At 41.1% G+C, this 19,697-nt stretch overlaps 1 protein-coding gene across 2 annotated transcripts in view; it reads left to right on the top strand.

Moving 5' to 3' along the window:
• snap25a (synaptosome associated protein 25a) overlaps window positions 1-18,382 on the top strand; it is a 39,037-nt gene extending 20,655 nt beyond the window's left edge. The window contains exons 4-8 of one of the 2 annotated variants that reach the window (XM_068708697.1): window positions 2,968-3,016; window positions 7,450-7,567; window positions 12,663-12,782; window positions 14,778-14,922; window positions 16,750-18,382. In XM_068708697.1, the coding sequence (XP_068564798.1) occupies window positions 2,968-3,016; window positions 7,450-7,567; window positions 12,663-12,782; window positions 14,778-14,922; window positions 16,750-16,818 (501 nt within the window). In that variant the 3' untranslated portion in view covers window positions 16,819-18,382. Of the gene's footprint in view, window positions 1-2,967; window positions 3,017-7,449; window positions 7,568-7,825; window positions 7,944-12,662; window positions 12,783-14,777; window positions 14,923-16,749 lie in introns of both variants that reach the window. The other variant, XM_068708695.1, reaches the window with a different exon arrangement.
• The last annotated feature ends 1,315 nt before the right edge of the window (window positions 18,383-19,697 follow it).

The raw sequence follows: 19,697 nt of genomic DNA, 5'->3' as shown, positions 1-19,697 counted from the left end.
ACATGTTTGCACGACAGTAAATCCGTAAGATGTCAACTCGTCTCAATGACGACAGAATGGCAGGAATGAGACGTTATTTGTTGTTGGAATAGGGTTGAACAAAAGGCAACTGAATAAAAAGTGATGTGATCTGGTATTCCGCATTGTTATGACGATGATGGAAAGGAACAGTTCAATATTTTACTTTTATAAGCCGAGAGTTAGATTAGAAGACTGATGCATGTCTCATGTCCTTGTGTTCGATATGAAGCTGGAGCCACGAGACAGTCTGCGATTCAAACTTAAAAGTTGTTTTAAAATGAAAAGTCTGACAGGATTGCAAGAATTTACCCAAATTGTGTGTAATTTTATGGGAACATTTTGGGAAATAGATTTAGATCAAATAGATTGACCTTTCTATCTAACTTTTGGCAAGAAAGAGATTTAGCACATTTCCCAGAATGCAAACTCTTCCTTGAACATCTTTGCTGCTCGGCACCAAAAGACCTCCTTCAAGAACATTTAGGTATTTTTTTCTCAACTTAGCATAATTAACACCCCAACAATACCATATAAGGCTACGCATCCTGCCCCATATGTCCTGTATTGAAGTCCTGCTTTCAGAGATCCAGAGACAAAGGAAAGTCTATACTATTTAACCTGCTAAAGTCATGGAATGGGTCAAAATAAGGAATGCTATTAATGGCAGTGACATAAAGAAGTGAACTTCTGAAATACGTTTAGAATTGTATTATAATTTGAGTCAAACAGGATAATGTCAACACAATTATGAAGTGTCATTTATATATTGTTTACAAACTCAAAATTGCTTCAAAGTAATGAAATATACAATCCATTAGCCGCAGACTACCTGCCAATGATTAAATAAAAAATGAAAGGATATTTGTAATAGGGCAAATTCTACTAAATCACTCGCTCACCGACGGCAGAGCGTCTTGTCAGGCAAGACTGAATGAACCATGTGTCAACCGAGTGATGGCCTGAATATAGAGAGGATACATACACTAATGACACGCACAGACTCCGTAGATGTTACATTCATAAATAAATAACGCCGTGATAGACTGAAAGTGAAAGACAAGGAGAAGGAGGAACAGAACGCCTGAGAGTGACAGTCCAACCAGCGGACAGAGATGGAGGGAAGGAGGATATTAAAGGGGAGACAGCGTGGACAGCTGGGGGCGGCGTCTGACAAGCTCTCGGTGCAGATCTCAAGGTCACATTGATCATCCGTCGACATGTCTCACCACGCGGCCCCGCCCATACCACTGTGCTGCAGGCAGGGAGATTGCTGCTTTACAGGCCGTTATCACACAAATGGCTCACACAAGGCCGCGAATATTCGCTCTATTTTCTGATATCACTCAGGGTTTTACGATATCCAGTCCCAACTTCAGAAATGTGTGGTGGTGCAATCGACTGAGGAGACAATGGGTTGTAGAATTACAAAGAAAAAAAAGAGAAAAAGATTTGAATATTATTATGAAGGAAAAGTATTTTCAGAATAAAAAGTCGTTTTCAAATCAGTGCGCACACTGAGGTTGCTTTTGAGCAAGTAAGAATCCTTCATGTTGCAACAAACCAAATCCACTACTTATCCTGCAAATGAGCAACCTACTGCATCTATAACAAAATGTATGAATCTATCCAAGTGATTTGAATGAGGAATCCGCATCGAACCACCTCCACTTCTGTACGGGATCCCGGTTGAGTTTCCCCTGGGGACTCATTTCAACTACTCTGGGATTTCTCTTGGACCGCGTCTTGCTGAATTACAGAATAATTTATACACCAGAGTTTCCTCATTGCTCCCCCCCACACCTCTCATCAATGTTGCTTTCCTCCCAAACTGCTGAGGAGGCAGGTGGGGGAAGGATGTGTGCTTATGTGTGTGCACACTGACACACCATAATCTTATTTGTGCCTATCGGGCCCAACCAGGTGGCACATCTTAGCGCGGCGCTGCTGCATTTCTAAGAAGCAGAGAGGAGTTAGAAGCGAGTGTCGCTATCCTCCGCCTCCTCGCACTCTTTCTACCGGCATCAAAACCTGTAGCCAACCCAGCCTATCAGTGACTAATAGCTTTACTGTTGCACCCATGCAGGCTCAGCTGTTCGGATGGTTCACAGTGGGGAAGGAATTCAAATGAAAATCTGAAAGCTGAAAGGCAAATAACAGAGGATTATACATTTTAAATGTGGGGGAGGGGGAAGAAAAATAGTGTTACTTACAGGTTAAGAGGTTAACAGGTTAAACGTGATGCTAGTATCTTATTTTTCCATGTGGATATTTAATAGTTCAACATTTTGGGAGATAATTTGTTTTTTTGCCAAGAAAATTGATACCACTCTCATGGCTGTATGCTCAATATGAAGCCAGAGCCAGATTAGCTTAGCATAAAGACTGGAAGCAAGGAGGTAACAGATGGCCAGCTTCTTTCCAAAGGTTAAAAGACCAAGACTTTTAAAGCACACTAATCAGAACATTGTATCACATTCGTTTTGTGTTTCTCTATTTGTGTCCCACAAATGGCCAAACCATGATCTTTTAGTAAACCTAACCAATTAGTATTTGTACTTTTTTTTTCAATTCACAAAGCTAACCACGTGTTTAAAACTGCCAAAAATGTGTTTTCCTTGCCAATGTAATTGAGAATGCGGTTTAATTGTGTGAGAATGCAATTTTTAGGAGACAAGGTTGTCCATTGTGTTAGCTGAAAGTTTGATTGTCTTCAGTCACTATGTTCTATTGAATTAGAAGAATCCAATACCACAGAATGCACAATAGTGATAAAGCGCTGTGAAAAATATTGTTTCTGGTGAAAAGTGAAAATGTGGGGAACGGAATAATTGCTTATGACAGCTTATTTGTGTCAGTAGCCACTGATCCCTTCACTGACCTCTATTTCATTGTATTTGTCCTCCCTCCTTCACCCTCCCTTCCTACCTGGCTGACTTTGGGCAATAGAGCAAAGATGCCGGCATCAGGACTTTGGTTATGCTGGACGAGCAGGGAGGTAAGTCTGCACGAGAGGATAAAGGCGGGTTTAGTCACATTATATAGGTATCAATAACTGAGCTATCCACATTCAACAAAGCTCATATCATGAATCTGTATCCTGTATAAAGTAATAGATTCTGTTTAGGTTTACATATTAGCAGCACCACAAGTTACATTATCATTTGTAGATTGTAGTGTTGGTGTTCAATTTGCGGTATTAAAACACTTGTGAATGGATTGATTGTTTCATATGCAGTTGCTTGTTTTTATTTAAATGCATTTTTACACTAATTAATTTTTTGCCTGATTTGATTAGAGTGAAATTTTCTGGTTTGGGTTATGATTTAATGCATGGTTTATTTGATCGGTCAAAAGTGCCAAGGGTTTCACTTTGGGGGCATTTTCTTTCTTTCAGCTTCCTTTAACCTTTGTTTCCTTTGGCTAACATTTATTTTTTTGTTTTGGTTTGCCTAACTGCTTTTGATTTGCCAGCAGCTTTTTGTAATTTTCATTAGCTAACAAAGGCAGCGAAAGGAAATCTTGAAAGTGCCAACACATTCACAGAGGAATATTTAACGCCAGCTACTGCAGTGCCAAAACCCTACAGCTCAACATCAACTCCTGGGCTGTTCTTGGATCTGTTTGTGTTATAATCCTCTCCAGAACTACTGAGGAAAAAACTGTTTGGATGTTAAAATGATTGAAAAACGCAATGATGTTGGTGTCACAGCTTTAGTAACATTTAACTCACTGCCAACAGATAATTTACATTTTGCCACAGCATCAAATGAACCTTAGAGGAAATAAGTGGCAGCAGATATGCCACCTCTATAACTACAAAGGCAAGATCTGCACACTGTATTAAAAGCTCACAGCAATTTTGAATCCTGAAAAATGTTGTCTTTAACCTGTTGTCCATGTTACCCAGAACTACAATCCCCTTAATGTTAAGCACCACAAGTTCAACTGATTGACACAAGTATTCTGCATTAAGACTAATGAAGCGACTCGCCTTGAACCTTTTGTACTGCTGCATTCACTTGCTTCCTTTTCTTGCTTTTAAAAAGGTCGCTGACGGAGAGCTCACTTATTTCAAAGATTTTACACAGATTTGAGTTTGCAGATGTTGTTTTTTTTCGTTCTAACAGAGATCTTTGTAAGGCATTATCAAATCCCGATCACAAAGCAAAGCAAGCAACATGTGGACACAAACACATTCCTCACTCTGCATGAATGAGAGTCAATCTACTCTCAACGACACTGTCTGCTACTCCCACATGGAAGACAGAGCATGAGCCTCTATGAAGGAGTATTTGTTTTTCTTTACTAGTCAGATGACCACGGAAAACAATTCAATGTCCGTTCTACTCCTGTTTTGTTTCTATGACCAGCCTCTACGTAAATGGAACAAGAAACATATATAACATATCAAAAATATATATCATAAATCATCTGTAAAAAAAACAATTATCCTAGAAACTGCGATATAGAGAAATACATAGAAAAAGCTGAAAAATATAGTAAATGATAATCTGTTATTGGCCCAAAAGAAAAAAATATAACCTTTTTTTAAGGAAATCGGGCAATTTCAGCTTAGCAACTGGTCCAAATCTGAATTCATACCAACTTATTAAACAACACGTAAGAGGTTGAGTCAAATGTATATTATAAATCCCCAAAATATCATCCAAAAAATGAAAATGAAAACTACTATTATCACTCGCCCAAAAAGAGTTTTTAAATATTCCAACCAGGTTCAGAATTTCAGAAATTTGAATTTGTTTTGATACCTACAACACAAAGAAAGGAAATGAAAAGGAAGGTTGCATCAACAGAGATACACGTTTTGGAGAGTAAAATCTAATTATTTAAGATATTAGTAAAAGTCGATCATACTCAGAAAAAACATTTTGTTTTCTTAACGATAACCACTTACAAAGAAATAAATTTAAGGGTAAAAATATATAGAATGCCTTTTCAAAAGAATGATGTTGATGTCCTGTACTTAAACATAACCATCCACACTGAGATACACTGGGTTAAATTATTATATTCTTTTTATTTTGGGACAATAATATATAATTTATCTATATATCTTTTATGTTACATATAATGTATCCTTGTTTAATATTGATCCTAGTGTTTCTAGTTATTTTTTTCATAGAGGCTCATGCTCTGTCCTCCATGTGGGAGTACAGACAGCATCCTTCAGCTCCTTGAAGGATGCTTGAGAGTAGATTGACTGCCAATCATGCAGATCACAATCACCTGGCTGTGTCTGTGTCGATAAATATAGCGCCTGCTCTGCTTTGTGTTGGTGAGTTGACAATGCCTCCTGAAGAGATCTCTGTGAGATCGAAGTGTTGCACAGTTGAAATTGCTGAGTGTGCAGATCTTTTGCCTCAGTTTGAATTTTTGATCAGGCACCTGTTGAAAGCTTTTTTTTGTTCACCTCTTTAAATCGGCCCTGTTATATGGTTCTGGTCAAAGATCACTTTTTTAAATTATTACAATTTGGCCAGTCTGTCTTCAGCCTTATCCTGTTAATACTACTGGAATCCCAAACGCCCAAACAGGTGTGAGAACAGCTTAACAGGCCCTGCCACCCTTGTGACAGTCCAGAGGTGTAAAAGAAAACGATCGATTTAGCTGGTAACGACAAAACATTCAATCCCTCCTCTGTCAATACATGCACTGCTTTGTACAATCCCTGGTTACATGCAGTTTATTAACGAGCAAGGCCTGCAACCCACAGTGAATAACACGGTTTCAAGAGGGCCACGTCAGACGGTTAATAGTGGCAGCGCAAAACTATGAAAAAGGTACTCATTTGGCTCTAGCCAGGACGTGGGATTCGTCTCTCTTCCCATTGGCTGGAAGGTATGCAAACCGACTCACCAATCCTGTAAGAGAGAGCAGTAAATGCACCAACAGGCTTGTTCACTTGGGGGGGGATAAAAGCTCTATCCATCCTCTGACCATCCATCTATCCCCTCATCCCTAGTGTCCACACTATTCTGTACACCCTCAGGATCACCACTCCAAAACCAATTGCTGACCTCTGACCCTGCGTTATTGACTTAGTGCAGGCAGAAGAGCCTGTGGCTCTATATGATACTTAAAACACTCGTGAAAAGGGTGTTGTGGTTTGCTAAAAAAAATTACTTTTACTTCACCCTAATAACACTGACTGAACATGGATCCTTTCTGGGTTGAATATATTTACATAAATGCATGCTAACCAGGGATTTTACAAATCTGAAAAAGTCAATGAATCACTTTTTGAATCTGCTTCATATTTAACTGTGCCTCACCCTTTCTCACTCCGCTCACACCGCATTTCTTTTGATCACAAACAGGATGGAAGGGTGTTTGTGCTGTGGAACAGTCACCATCCAGCACATCAGCTTGACAAAAGGCTCCTAAAAAAGAAAGCAGAATCGCATCACTCTAGAAATCCTTTTAAGTTGTACCTTGAACATTTGCAAAAAGCAGACAACCCAACTCAGTTATATTTACTCAATTGTTGCCGCAAAATGTAACATTGTAATTCAACAAAACTCGTACTAGAAAGAATGTTGAAACTCTTAAAAGATCCCTCAACTAAAATAAGGTATGTTCACCATGAGAGCCATTTATGTTTCAAAACTATTTGAATAATTGCAGTAACTGTCGTGGTTTTTATAGTGGCTGCTAGGGCTTGGACAGACCAAAGAACATTAGATGGATGTCTGAACAGCAAAAAAGGAGAGGCTTTTTTCACCATCCTTGTTAAAAAAGTCTTTAGAAGTGGGCAAAAACGTGCTGTCAGTGTTGCACGATGCTGGCATCACAAACAGCTCTCAAGTGACATTTCTTTGCTTTGGTCTGATAAATGATCAAATATTGACTCTGAACACAGCTCCACAGATTTGGACAAGGAAGCAATCTCTTATTCTCCTGTTATCTGACTTTAAGACATAAAGTGTCACAAGGAACAAGGTAGTTTGACATTTTTTGAAATCGGGTATATTTTCTCTCCTGCAATGAGTTAAATGAGAGGATTGATACAATTGGCACATCTGTGTACTGAATATAGAAGCTAGTGCCAGGAGACCGTTGGAGAGTGGTATCGATCTTCTCATCTAACACTTGGTGAGAAAGCGACTGGGCGTACTTTCCAAAATGTCGAACTGTTCCTCTACCATCAGTGTTGAAATCTATTTACTGTCATTACTTGAATTTTTTGTGCTTTTTTAATACCATTCTCTGGCCCACAAATTCCTCAAGTGCAGATGAACTCCTTTTATGCCACCAAATCGGTGCAATCAAAGTCTTAATCTCTGACCCGGACACATGCACATACACATTAGAGTACCAGTATGACAGTTACTGCTCATCATAACTCATATTTCTGTCAATCACTCAATGAAATTCATTCCACTACTGTCATCCCTTTGTCCTGACCAGAGCAACTCGATCGTGTTGAAGATGGCATGAACCATATCAACCAAGACATGAAGGAAGCCGAGAAAAATTTAAAAGATTTAGGGAAATGCTGTGGGCTTTTCATATGTCCGTGTAACAAGTAGGTACTGACAATGTGCCCCAAAGGTTCTTTACATATGTGGTGGCGTCCAGTTTTTACTCCTTTTTTTTTCTTCTTCTTTTTTTTTTACTTTTACTTTCTTTCGTCACAGTGAGTGTCTGAAGTTGTTGTCTTCTCTCCTGTTTGTCCTTTTTTTATCTCTCTCTTCCTCTCCTCTTCCTCCCCTTCTCTCTCTCTTTCTCTCTCTCTATTCTCGTGCTTCATTCTGTGGGGGATAAATGACTTGTGTTTAATCAGAGCAACTGGAGCGCATCGAGGAGGGAATGGACCAAATCAATAAGGACATGAAGGATGCAGAAAAGAATTTGAACGATCTAGGGAAATTCTGTGGTCTTTGCTCCTGTCCATGTAACAAGTAGGTGCTGCTTGCCTGCCTGCCTGCCTGCCTGCCATTCAGAAATAAGAGTCAATATCTGAGAAGTCTAAATATTATCGAGGTAGAAGTGACATCATGATGGCCATCAGCCAATAGTCCGCTCTGCTCCATCTCCAAATAAATTCAGACTCCGCCCCTTTCACACAAGTTGGACACTGGAGGCCCTGTTGTGCTTTCAAATGCTTTCCCTCCCCCCCACAAAGACAGTACCCTTAAAGTCGAACCCAAATTTGATTTCTTCATATGTGGAAGGAAAATATTTCTTTCAATTTTTCAAAGGAGAATAAAACTCTTTTTTGGACACAGTGTCTCGGCTTCAAGCCTCTGGATCGGTGTCATGACACGCTGTCCACATAGCGTTTGTCGCGTACCAATAGTGATTGAAGACATCCGTCCCTTTACAAGCTTATACTTCCATGAGGACCCATCAAGCTGTCAAGTTTGTATTACACTCGCAAAGTGAAAGCTAGCAAGCTAGGCTAACTAGCTCCGTCTGGTAAAGTAGAAGCTAGATAGCCTAGCTTGCTAGTGTGGGCGCTGATTCCCACTAGACGCTACTTTATAGCCCGTACACACATTTAGCGGTGTGTCCGTCTTGCATTATAGAAAGGATCGGGTCTGGCTGAAGTTAGCTGGCGCTCTTTCATGGATCCAAATGTGGCAAATGACCAGTCTGCCAGAACTAACAGTGACGGGTAGTCCTGTCAGCTCAGCACCAGGTATTTCGAATCGCAACACGGAGTAACGTAGGGAGTGCTCAAATCACAGCTGCTAGGTTCCAATGGTACAACGGCTCCGTTATTGCACCAATCAGTTACCAGTACTGACATCGTCAGCCTGTACCCCAAAATTCATGCCCCCTGAACTATTTTTACAAAATAACAAACAGAAAGGATTCATACAGTGAGCAGAAATGTGAAGGAATTTGAATTTCAGTTCGGCTTTAATGCTAATTCAAACAATCTGCAGACTCATACTGTCGATAACCACGGGCATATGCAGCTGCATTTGTGTTCTTATGGCATATTTCCCCTAGACTGGCCTCCAGACATACAGTATGCCAGAATTCATACCTCCACAACTGGCAAGCATCCCATAGTCCATCAGTCTGAGCTGTTTGCTACATGATTGGCCTCTGAGAAGCAGCACATGTACAACACTACCCCATTTTTTGTGGCTGCTTTTGCACAGTCAAACCAGACGTGTGCAATTAGACCGGGTGAGACCCAAATCCTATAAAGCCAGGATCAAAAAGTCCAGTCCTCCACAAAAGCCCTTTCCACTCAGCCAAGGGCCATGGTTCATCAAGTGCCTCTCTTAACACCCTTCTACCAAGGACCCTTCTCAAAGTGCCCTGTCCTCTAAGCTTCCACTTCTCCAAACACCTTTTAGAATGGGAGTCATCTACATGCAGGTGTAGCCATTGTAGAAGTCCCACCTGTAAAAATTTTAACTGATCTCTTCCTGAAGGGGAGTTGTTTTGTTTTAGTATAAATGCAAAGTGATGGGAAGAGGGGACTTCTACAATGATTTTGCCTCCCCCAACTGTAAAGCCACATGAGATCCAACCAGAAAGAGCAGGGCTGGGGCTGCCGAAGCATCTTAGCACTGAGATCATGTTATGTGTTGACTCCATCTGGAACTTTGGTGATCTCGGTCCCAAAATGCCTTCGGTCAGCCTGGTCCGGGACTGTTTGACACTTCTCCTCATCTGCATGATCTCTACCACCACCGCACCGCTCTAACATCCAGTAGATCCTCACCTCTTTGTGGGCAACGAGACCTTTTTGTTTCCCTCTGAGCACCTCACCCCCACACCCTCCCCCAACCACCATTTTTGAACCGTCAAGTGCCAATCACATGGAATGACTGACGAGCATGACCCTTTTGAATGCTCCTGCATGCATGACAATGCAACTCATTACAGCAATGCCACACATGATGCTGAGATCATGATGCTGATATTAACGATGACGGTGATGTTGATGATGTTGATGGTGAACAAATCTTTAATTTTTCATTGAACTTAAGCAATGCAAAGCCTGGGACCTTTTTTCTGGCAAACAGGGAACAGCAGAAAGATCAAATTAATTTAAATTGTTTTATTTTGAAAAATGTCAAATCTGGGAAGCAAACACTGAAACACTGATTCAGCTTAAAATGGATACATTTCCAAAAGTTGATTCTGTATTTGTACACAGCCGAATTGTTTGTGTCAAAAACTATGCCAAAATATTCTAGCAATACTTTCATATAAGTTGCAACTGAAAACATAATTGTATATGCCAATTTTCTGGATGATAACAGCCATCATTTTGTCTTCTCGCATGAGAAAAGAAGAGATGGTTAAAAGAAAAGGAAGAGACAAGAGTAATGCTACATGACAACATTGTCAAATGCTTGAAGAAAGGCATTGAACACATCACAAGAAGAAAATGACACATTCGAAGCAAAGGAGAAAAACAGGAGGGATCTGTGTAGCTCCCTGGGAGCTGGAAACTGGGTTAGGATACATGCGCAGTGAGCTCTTGTCAGGGGTTTAGTCACGTTTGTTGTGTAAATGGGTACGTCATGCCGCTGCGCATGCACTTCGTGGCACCCACGTCTTAACATGGCTCCGTGTTGCGATCCGGTCCACCGCTGACTTGTTTCCACCGTCTGGTTCTGCTGCAGTTTCTCTGCAGTGCCACCTCCCCTGCAGAGCGCTGCTGCGCCAAACAAGCCTTTATCCTGGCAACGTTGCTGTTCGCTGAGCTCCCTCTCCCGCAGGGAACTCGCACACATGTAGGTCAGCCATAGAGGGGCACGATAGCTTGCTGGGAAATTGAGTCAAACTGAACACATAGATGGAAGCAAGAAAGACAAAAAGACGTATTTTTGTTGGATTTCTTTGACCACACAACTTAATTCCATCATACATGCTGGCATTTTTCTAATCCCTTCGCCATGTCGGCTGTCTGTCAGAATTAGCTGACTCCTGGTTTTCTGGTACTTAATGCCTTTTGGATTGTGGCTGTCCGCATGCCACTGTTAGTGGATTTTGATTGGAGGATAGTAGCTCAGCTTGCAGGCCACTAAGGGAATGAATTAGATAGAATGAGCTCACGGGATCCGCAATCCTCATATGATCTAATCAGATCATTTCAGTTCAATCACAGCAAAGCTGATTAGAGAAGCGCATTACAGCCATTATGAGACTGCTGGGAAGCAAACTGCAAAGGAGAGCAAACTGAATATCAAACAGAGGGAAGTGATGTGAGAGGAGAGGCAAGGGAAAGTCTGTAAAATAATACCCAACAAAGGGAAGAGAACAACAGTTGAAAAGAAGTAGGTAGAAAAAGAAAGGACTCAGACCGAGGCCTTGCCTCAGTCCATTTCTATTAATAAAGGCCATGTAGGAGGCTGAGCCACGGCCGTTCCTGATACAGTTAGAACACATCCACACAGCACTCCAAGGTTACACAATACCCAGCAACTGATGCTACAAAACAAGCAAAAGAAATCACAGAGTTTTGTTGAATGGATGATGGAAGAAACATGTATAGATATCAAATGGATTTCCCGGAAATATCGATGTTAAACTGCTTGAGCGGAGAAAAATGTTTGTGTGCCTTCAGATTCTGGAGATGCAAACATGATAAGACCGTAACTAAAAGACATTTTAAAAAGATTAACCTCTGTTACCTTCCCCTCTATCATGACTCCTTATGTGCCAAATCGGACGCTGAAGTTTGACCGGCAGAGTAAGGCGACATTTACAAAACCCACGTAGCCGAGCCGTGATTGCATATGGTGTTAGCACAGCTGTATTTGTCGCACACAGAGACAAAAGCAGACACAAATTGAATCTATCTTATCACACTCTTCACTCCTCTACCTCACTACTACCTGACATCCAACTCCCAACCTGGAAGAAAAGCAGTGACCTTTAAAAGCTGAACACAAAGCGAGGGCAAGGGTTGTCGCAGTGGGTTCAGGAATAGTTAATCGTGGCATTAATCTCTGTTGACTCCCTCTAGTTCCTTGTTGTTGGTTTTTTTGTTTCCTTTTCACGTTTGGCAGTTTGTTCTCCACATTACTCGTCGTCCCTCCTAACAATGTGACAGTCCTGTACACTCTGTGTGTTGTGTGTCCGCCAAAAAGCTCGTCTTTTCTCTGTTTTATGTCGCACTGGGACATTTAACTGGAGGGGGGTTTATCATCACAACGAGACAGAAATACCAGTAGGATAGATTACATTTTTTTTTTTTAAAGTGTAAGGGATGTTGACGCTATTAAAATGCATGCTCACATTATACGAAACAGACAGCTGTGACTTGTGCCTGATTGTAACTAGTATGTTATATACCTTCAAGATATAACATCACACACACATTACTACTGTGTAACAGAATGAACCTACCTGTACCTACCAAACCCAATCCACCAACCAGTCCGTGCCTGCTATGCTTTGCTTGACTTAGTCTAGTCCCCACCATATATTTCTGTGCCGGATGCATGAAGCCAAATAACACCTTTTATGTCAGCTGATCACACTTTACACGTTTATATGCTATTGCAGTGCCTCAAATGCAAGGCTCTCTTTGTAGATGTGACTAACGAGGGAGCCGGCCTAGTTGAGGTAAATGCTGTGTTGCTTGGTCAAAACTGTTGAGTAACTGTCCCTCCTCATCCTCCACATTCGCTGTTGGCGGCCAGGATGAAGAGCGGAGCCAGCAAGGCCTGGGGGAACAACCAGGACGGGGTGGTGGCCAGCCAGCCCGCCCGCGTGGTGGACGAGCGCGAACAGATGGCCATCAGCGGAGGCTTCATCCGCAGGTAAGAGGGGTACGCGTTGTATGGGATGGACATGAAGTAAGGGGATGCACATGTGGACAAAAAGGTGTGAGGAATGCGAGCGTCCATGTGGAGGTGGTGCAGAGTTGTAAGAGAACCAGGTAGGGATCCACACAAAAGAGACGTACAAAAGCAACCAGGCGGAAACCTCCGGCTCTGAAGAATGAAGCCAAAGTGGAAGTGTCTTAAACCTGCATTTTCTCTCCTGACCATCAGGGGGCGACTCCTCTGGTTGTATAGAAGTCTATGAGAAAATGACTCTACTTCTCTCCTGATTTATTCCCTCAGTAAACATTGTAAACATGAGTTTATGGTCTCACTCTCTAGTTTTAAGTCTTCTTCAATACAGCATGATGTTCATTTAGTAAATTATGGTCCATTTGGAGTCAAATAGACCATAAAGCAGCTTACTGTGATTGACAGGTCGCTGCCTCTACCAGAGCCGTATACACCATTTCTATGTCACTTCTCCACATTCCAAATATGGTCACTCCCGTTCATCGGTGCAAAAAGTCAAGACGGCAAAGGCCAAATGGCCGAACTCGAGGCTCCAAAACGGCAGTCAACAAACCAATGGGTGACATCACGATGACTAGGTCCACTTCTTGTATACAGTCCTTAGAAGCACTGGGTACAGAGTGGGACATTCTAAAAATATGCTCAATCACTTTCTACAGCCAGGAGACCATTAGCTTAGCATAGCATACAAACTGTAAACAGGAGGAAACAGTCCATATACTAGAGCCTCACAACATCACTAACGACCAAGTTATATAGCAACTCTATTCTGTCAATTCGTGCAAAAAGTTTTTGCACGAAAACAGACAGAAGGCTGAGTGAATTACAGAGGCAGAGGCAAGGCGAGGTAGTCCAAAACAGGCAGGGTCGGTAACGTGGAATCAGTCCAAAGGTAAACGCTGGAAGGTCTTGCATGAATGCGGAGAACGATCTGGCAGTGAGTGTGTGTGAGACTGGGGTCTAAATAGTGGGTGCAGCAGAGAGAGCAGGTGTGAGGGATGAGCTGATAAGGTGGGTGTGACTGGCAGGTGCACTGAATAAACTGATTAGGTGAGTGAGAGATGGAAAAACAGGATAGTAATGGCAGAGCTGTGACAGAATTGGTTTACAGTGGCGGGCCACCAACTTTACATTCGTAACGATGTAACGATGTGACGATGTGACGTAACGATGTGACGCTGGGCTCCATGTCAGCAATGGATGGTTTAATTTCCCTCCATAAATGTTTTAATTCAACGTCATAAGCTTAGCTATGGTTGTTTATCAATTAGCTACGCTACTGTACACAAATTAAAAAAACGACAACAGCCATAATTCTTTTAGGCATCGGACGTTACAGTGCCCGTCTGTGGGCAGCACCAACATAATGTTTCACAACAATCAGTATTTAAAGTTTTATTCGGTTATAACTAATGATATGACATGATTCAAGATTTGGGAAAACTGCTCGTAATTTTGGACTGTCCCAAATTTTTCGGGACGTCTGGTTGTCCTGCATTTGTCCAAGACATAACTTAACAACTAACACTGAGAATTAGAGTTACCACTGGTAATATACGTTTATGTTATATAGTATTGTCTGTTTCACACAGACACATATTGAATCTCTGTAATGTGTGAATAGATTTAATTTATCTCAATCTATATTCTCTCCAGTGAACACAATGGTGCTTGGAGGTTGTGCTGCTCTGTAAATTGAATTGGACCATTGCTGGAAATCAGCTGATATCATATTTAATACTTTTTGGCATCGCTGTGGCTCTAAATGTGTTGCAGTACGATAGAATATGAACTGCTGGGCACAGGAAAAGGATAAGAGGTGAAACGTGGATGAGGGGGTCACAGAGAGAGCGGGCAGCGCCTCACTGAACCCGGTCCACATGGCAGTATGTGCTGTGTTTGACCTGGTGTGTTCACGCATACGTCGCCGTATTTTAATCTACCCTCGTGTGTGTTTAGGGTAACAGAAGATGCCCGGGAAAATGAGATGGACGAGAACCTGGAGCAGGTGGGCGGCATCATCGGTAACCTGCGCCACATGGCCCTGGACATGGGCAACGAAATCGACACCCAGAACCGCCAGATCGACAGGATCATGGAGAAGGTACCAAGATCTACATTTCATAGCATTTTATTATATCTATGTATTTTCTAGCACATTATGCGCAGTAGGCTGCTTTATTTGTAAAGATAAAGGTAATTACAGTTAATAATATACCCTTTCCTGTTTTTAACTACTTACCACTGAGAGTAATTTTTTTTTAAGACGATCTGACTACGATATAATGACAAACTTCCCCATCAGCATTTCTTCTTTCAGGAGACTTTGACTGAGCTTGTTTTCAGTGATCCTTCACACATTCACACAATAACACACTTTTGAATATAAATCCACCACTTCTCAGCCGCAAGCCAGCTCCTCAGACCTTTTTCTGATTGGTTGGAAAGACCGAATGAAATCTGGAAATAACATCAAAGCGAGAAAACAAACATCTTTTTATTTTATTCAAGTATGGCCTCTTCAGCTCTCTGAAGAGAATATAATTTGGGAAATGTAGAGCGCAGGACAGAAGATGTAATACAGCTGACTGTCAACAGACTAAAATCCTGTCCAGTCTCATTTTAAGCGAGTGGATGGAAAGATGTAAACCACAAGCAGCAGAGACCCTTAAAGAGAACAATACTTATAATAATGAAATCAATTTTGAAGAGATGATTCAAAATCATACTTAGTCCATCAGTCCAAATTCCTTTTCTCTCCAAGAAATATTGACCAGACACCAAATAACAATGTTTCCAATTGAATTACTTTGTAAAAAAAAATCCCAACATGAAGGTCCATTTGCTGTTTCAAAGCCTTCTCAACACTGCCAGCAGGAATACAATCTTTGTAGAGACATAATACATTTATAATGAATTATTGTATTTGTTTATTATAATATATTATAGCATTATTTATATATTTATGTATTTACTTGCTGGCTTATAAGTTTTCAAATTTAAATATAGTGAAAAAAGACCCTATAAAGTCTGTATAGTATATTATGAACTCAAAGGCATCAGTAGTAGCTCCAGATTAAATGGTGGATGGATGGTGGTGTCTCTGAGCCACAGTAACCCATCCACCTCTACACAGTAGTGTGGTCGTTACAGCAGTACTACGGTAGACAGCAAACTGGCTATCAGTTTAGTGGATGAGAGCAGGACGGTAAAGAATACCAGCAGCGTTAACTGTGACTAATTCTGTAACTAGCCACTCGGCTGGGTGCGGGAGAATATCGTGTTTTCGTACTCGCTTTGACATAAGGATTCCAGGCTTTCATACGTTTGGGTGAGGTTCCCGTTTAATTAGCATTCAGATGATAATACATTTTAATATCACTTATCTTTTTGGTCTCCTTCTGGTGTGTCTGGTTTGCGGTAAAAAACGTGCAATCTTCCCGTCACCCATGCATCATTACCCCTGTCAGTTGCACCTGTGCCCCATATATAAACTACCTGCCACACCAATACACACTGCCACCCGTGGTCAACCTGAGATAGACTCCCAATTCAAACATATAATACACAGACATAACTAATGGCTCCTACAGTAACGGTAGACGTTAGAATATTTAAACTTTTTGCCGTGCTATCGCAAATTTACAACCAGATGACCTCAACCACGAGGAGAAATAGTTTAAATTTGAAATAGTTGCATTTTATAGTCACATGCATTAATAAAATAGCTGACACAAAATAATTAGATTTCACATATTTTATTCCATCACCATAGCAATGACTGTTTGTTTTCCCTGTGCCGTCCAGAAGGTTGTCCGTCTGCCTGATTCCACGTGAATGCAGCATAGATGTTCCTGTCAACTTACAATAACAAACCAATACAAGGAGACTGATGATTGTTCCCGTCCTTCTTTGTCCCCTCTTCCTTCAGGCTGATTCCAACAAGACCAGGATCGACGAGGCCAACCAGCGCGCCACAAAGATGCTGGGCAGTGGCTAGACACGCCGACCCCGGAGTCGGCGTGACCGTCCCGGCGTCCCGCGCCGCACATCTACAGGCGCTGACATGCTTTCATCATGGTATTGACCTTCTAGGTTTGCACACATGCACATATCACCCTCCACCCCACATTGTAAATGTTGTTCTGTGTGTCGTCCGTCGAGCTTTTTCAAGATGATTGTCCTCGTAAAAAGATGATTTCTTATACTCCGCATATCATTCTTTCCAAAGGTTGTATATAGTGCTGACTTGATGGCTCTCTAGCTCACCTGTGAAGTTTTTATTCTCTTTATCAAAATATATATATATATATATATATATATATATATATATATATATATATATATATATATATATATATATATATATATATATATATATATATATATATATAAGTACACTGCTCTGGATGACAAGTATATAATAGGAATGCTATACAAGCTGTTTGTTTTGATTCTTTTTCCTTTTCAGTATCTCAGTATCGTCTTAGTCGAACTGTGTCATTCCATGTAGGCTACTGTCATGCTCCTTATTTTGGTGTTGTGGCGGCAAAAGGCAGGAGACTGAGGGGACAAACGGGAGTAATGGTTGACTAAGCGACGGTAAAGACGAATGGGATCGCAAAGAGCACTTACAATCAAAAGGCAGTCGTTGGTACATTTTCCTTCATCGCAATCACACTGAGTTACCGTTTAGACAATGTGCAACTAGACTCTCTGTAGCTGTATTAGACATTGCATTCCAAGTGATGTGAATTGTGCGTTCTCTGCATGACAAATGGTAGATTTTAGTCTTATAAATAAAACCTGTCTGAAAAATATATATAAAAAATGATAATATGGCAGTAGCAAATTGACAAAACGCATGCTCAGTATTAGGACACAGTTGATCGTTCCATACTCCTGCAAGTTTGCAATAGTGCCACTCTTTTTGTCTCGATATATTTACCGACTGTGACCATCTTGTTGTAAAATAATGCAAAAAGGGATCAAAAAAGTGAGACGAAGACGAAAAAAACAAACATGAGGACTTGAGGTTGTATTGCAAAAAAACACAATGACCTGTTTTCTAAATGATTATGCAGTTCAGTGATGAAGATGATGATTATGTGCTGAAAGATGAGGACTGGTTGTGTACTGTAACATAGGTTTTGGATGCTCTGAAAAAAACACAAAAAAACGTTTGCAATGTAAAGCAAAGACGCATATTTCTGAGAGACCTTACTTTTATAAGAAGACTGTATCTGTATCTCCCCGTGTGGTTTGTTATTGGTAAAAAATAATACTATTGAATAACAATAACTATACTCTGAAACAAAAAATACATTCAAAAGGGTTTTTTTGTTGCTTCTGTACTTTAGAGCTATGCACACCAAATCGCCAAACTGTCGAGTAGTTAGAGTAAGGTGATTGAATACCTAAACCTGAATGACACAATAGGTTCAACCGTGAGATTGATGTCCTCAACGCATGTAATATTAAAGACTCCCTCTCTGTATCCTGTCAGTGTGTGAAGTGGTGGACATTTTGTAGCTAGCTGAATTGATTAAAAGTAATAAACCCTAGTCGCACCCGTGTCTGTCGTTATTGCTGCAGTGAGTGGAGAGTCTCTCTCTCTGATGTCCAGGGGGATATTCACAGAGGAACACCACTCAGGTTATGTATTTGTACATGAGGATCACTGATGTACTCCAGCAAATGTCCTCGTTTGCTCACTGCTCCAAACAAGCATCATCTTTAGGCATAGAGCAGTCCAGACATGTTCCTAAACATCATGATTAGGACACTGACAGTCAACGAGATTAATGTAGGCTGTGTGCAGCTAGAGTATTACTTTCCAAGAACGAAATGTAAAGGATCCAGCCAGTGGACACGAGTTTGACATGATGCTTAAAAGCCCCTGAACTCTAAAGTATTTCTCTAAAACATTCGATATTCTCGACCAAGTAGGCAACAACAATCTTACATATTCATTAATAAGAGTTTAACACGGAAAAACTTCTTCAGGACTTAGTGGGTGATGTTCGATCAGATTTGATTGACAGCCATCTCCAAAGCCCAAAAACCAAAGTGTGAAAATGAGATGTTGTGGTTTTATGGAGGGTTATGTGCTGTCCTAGGTCTATATGCTTCATGTTAGCCGGGCTAACAGGCTGCTTGCTGTAGATTCATATTTAGAGAGTGGTATCTATCTTCTCATCTAACTCAAATGCAAATTTCCACAAGATGTGAAACAATGATGATGATGATGATGAAGTTACATTCTTGATAAAGTGATTCACAATGTTTTCGTGGAGCTGTGTGAGCTGTTTTCAATGCACCCGTCTCCAACACGCCTGTCGATGTGCAGAAGAAACAGTGTAGAACAATTCATCAAAAGAACACGCTTAATGTGAGCTTTGTGTATCTTACGACAGTCTGAGGCTGGCTGCTTCAAATGTAACCAGCGGATCTGTCGAGCATAACTGTGGCTTGACAGTGCAGATGGAACGGACACCTGCAGCCTCCAGGTGGCTGTAAAGAGTCACCAGTGAAAAGGAAAGACCTTCAGTATAGAACTAAAGTGCCCCAGAGAACAGCAGTGTTCACATTTACTCGTTGTAAAGAACCCAGCGCCTATAAGCTAACCTTAACCCCAACCCATGATGCAACGATCGACAGGGACAGAGAGGGTTGAGGAACACAGCACTAGCTCGCCAGCTGCATCACAATATTAGAATGCCCTCCTTTGAACAAATGGAGGCCAGAAAACTCCATTAGCTGCAAATGATGAGCAGACTCCACCTCCAACCAGGAAACAAACAGGTACAGTAGTACTCCAGGAAATATTGGCTGTAAAAGGTGGTTTAGTAGCCGGAGTCGACAGTACTATTTATTTTT

The sequence above is a fragment of the Cebidichthys violaceus genome, unplaced genomic scaffold (genome assembly GCF_023349555.1).
Source record: "Cebidichthys violaceus isolate CVI_PGR_0920_01 unplaced genomic scaffold, fCebVio1.0.p SCAF_14, whole genome shotgun sequence".
In the NCBI taxonomy this organism is placed as follows: Eukaryota; Metazoa; Chordata; class Actinopteri; order Perciformes; family Stichaeidae; genus Cebidichthys; species Cebidichthys violaceus.
Note: the sequence above shows the minus strand (reverse complement) of the source record. Positions and strands in the feature narration are given on the sequence as shown.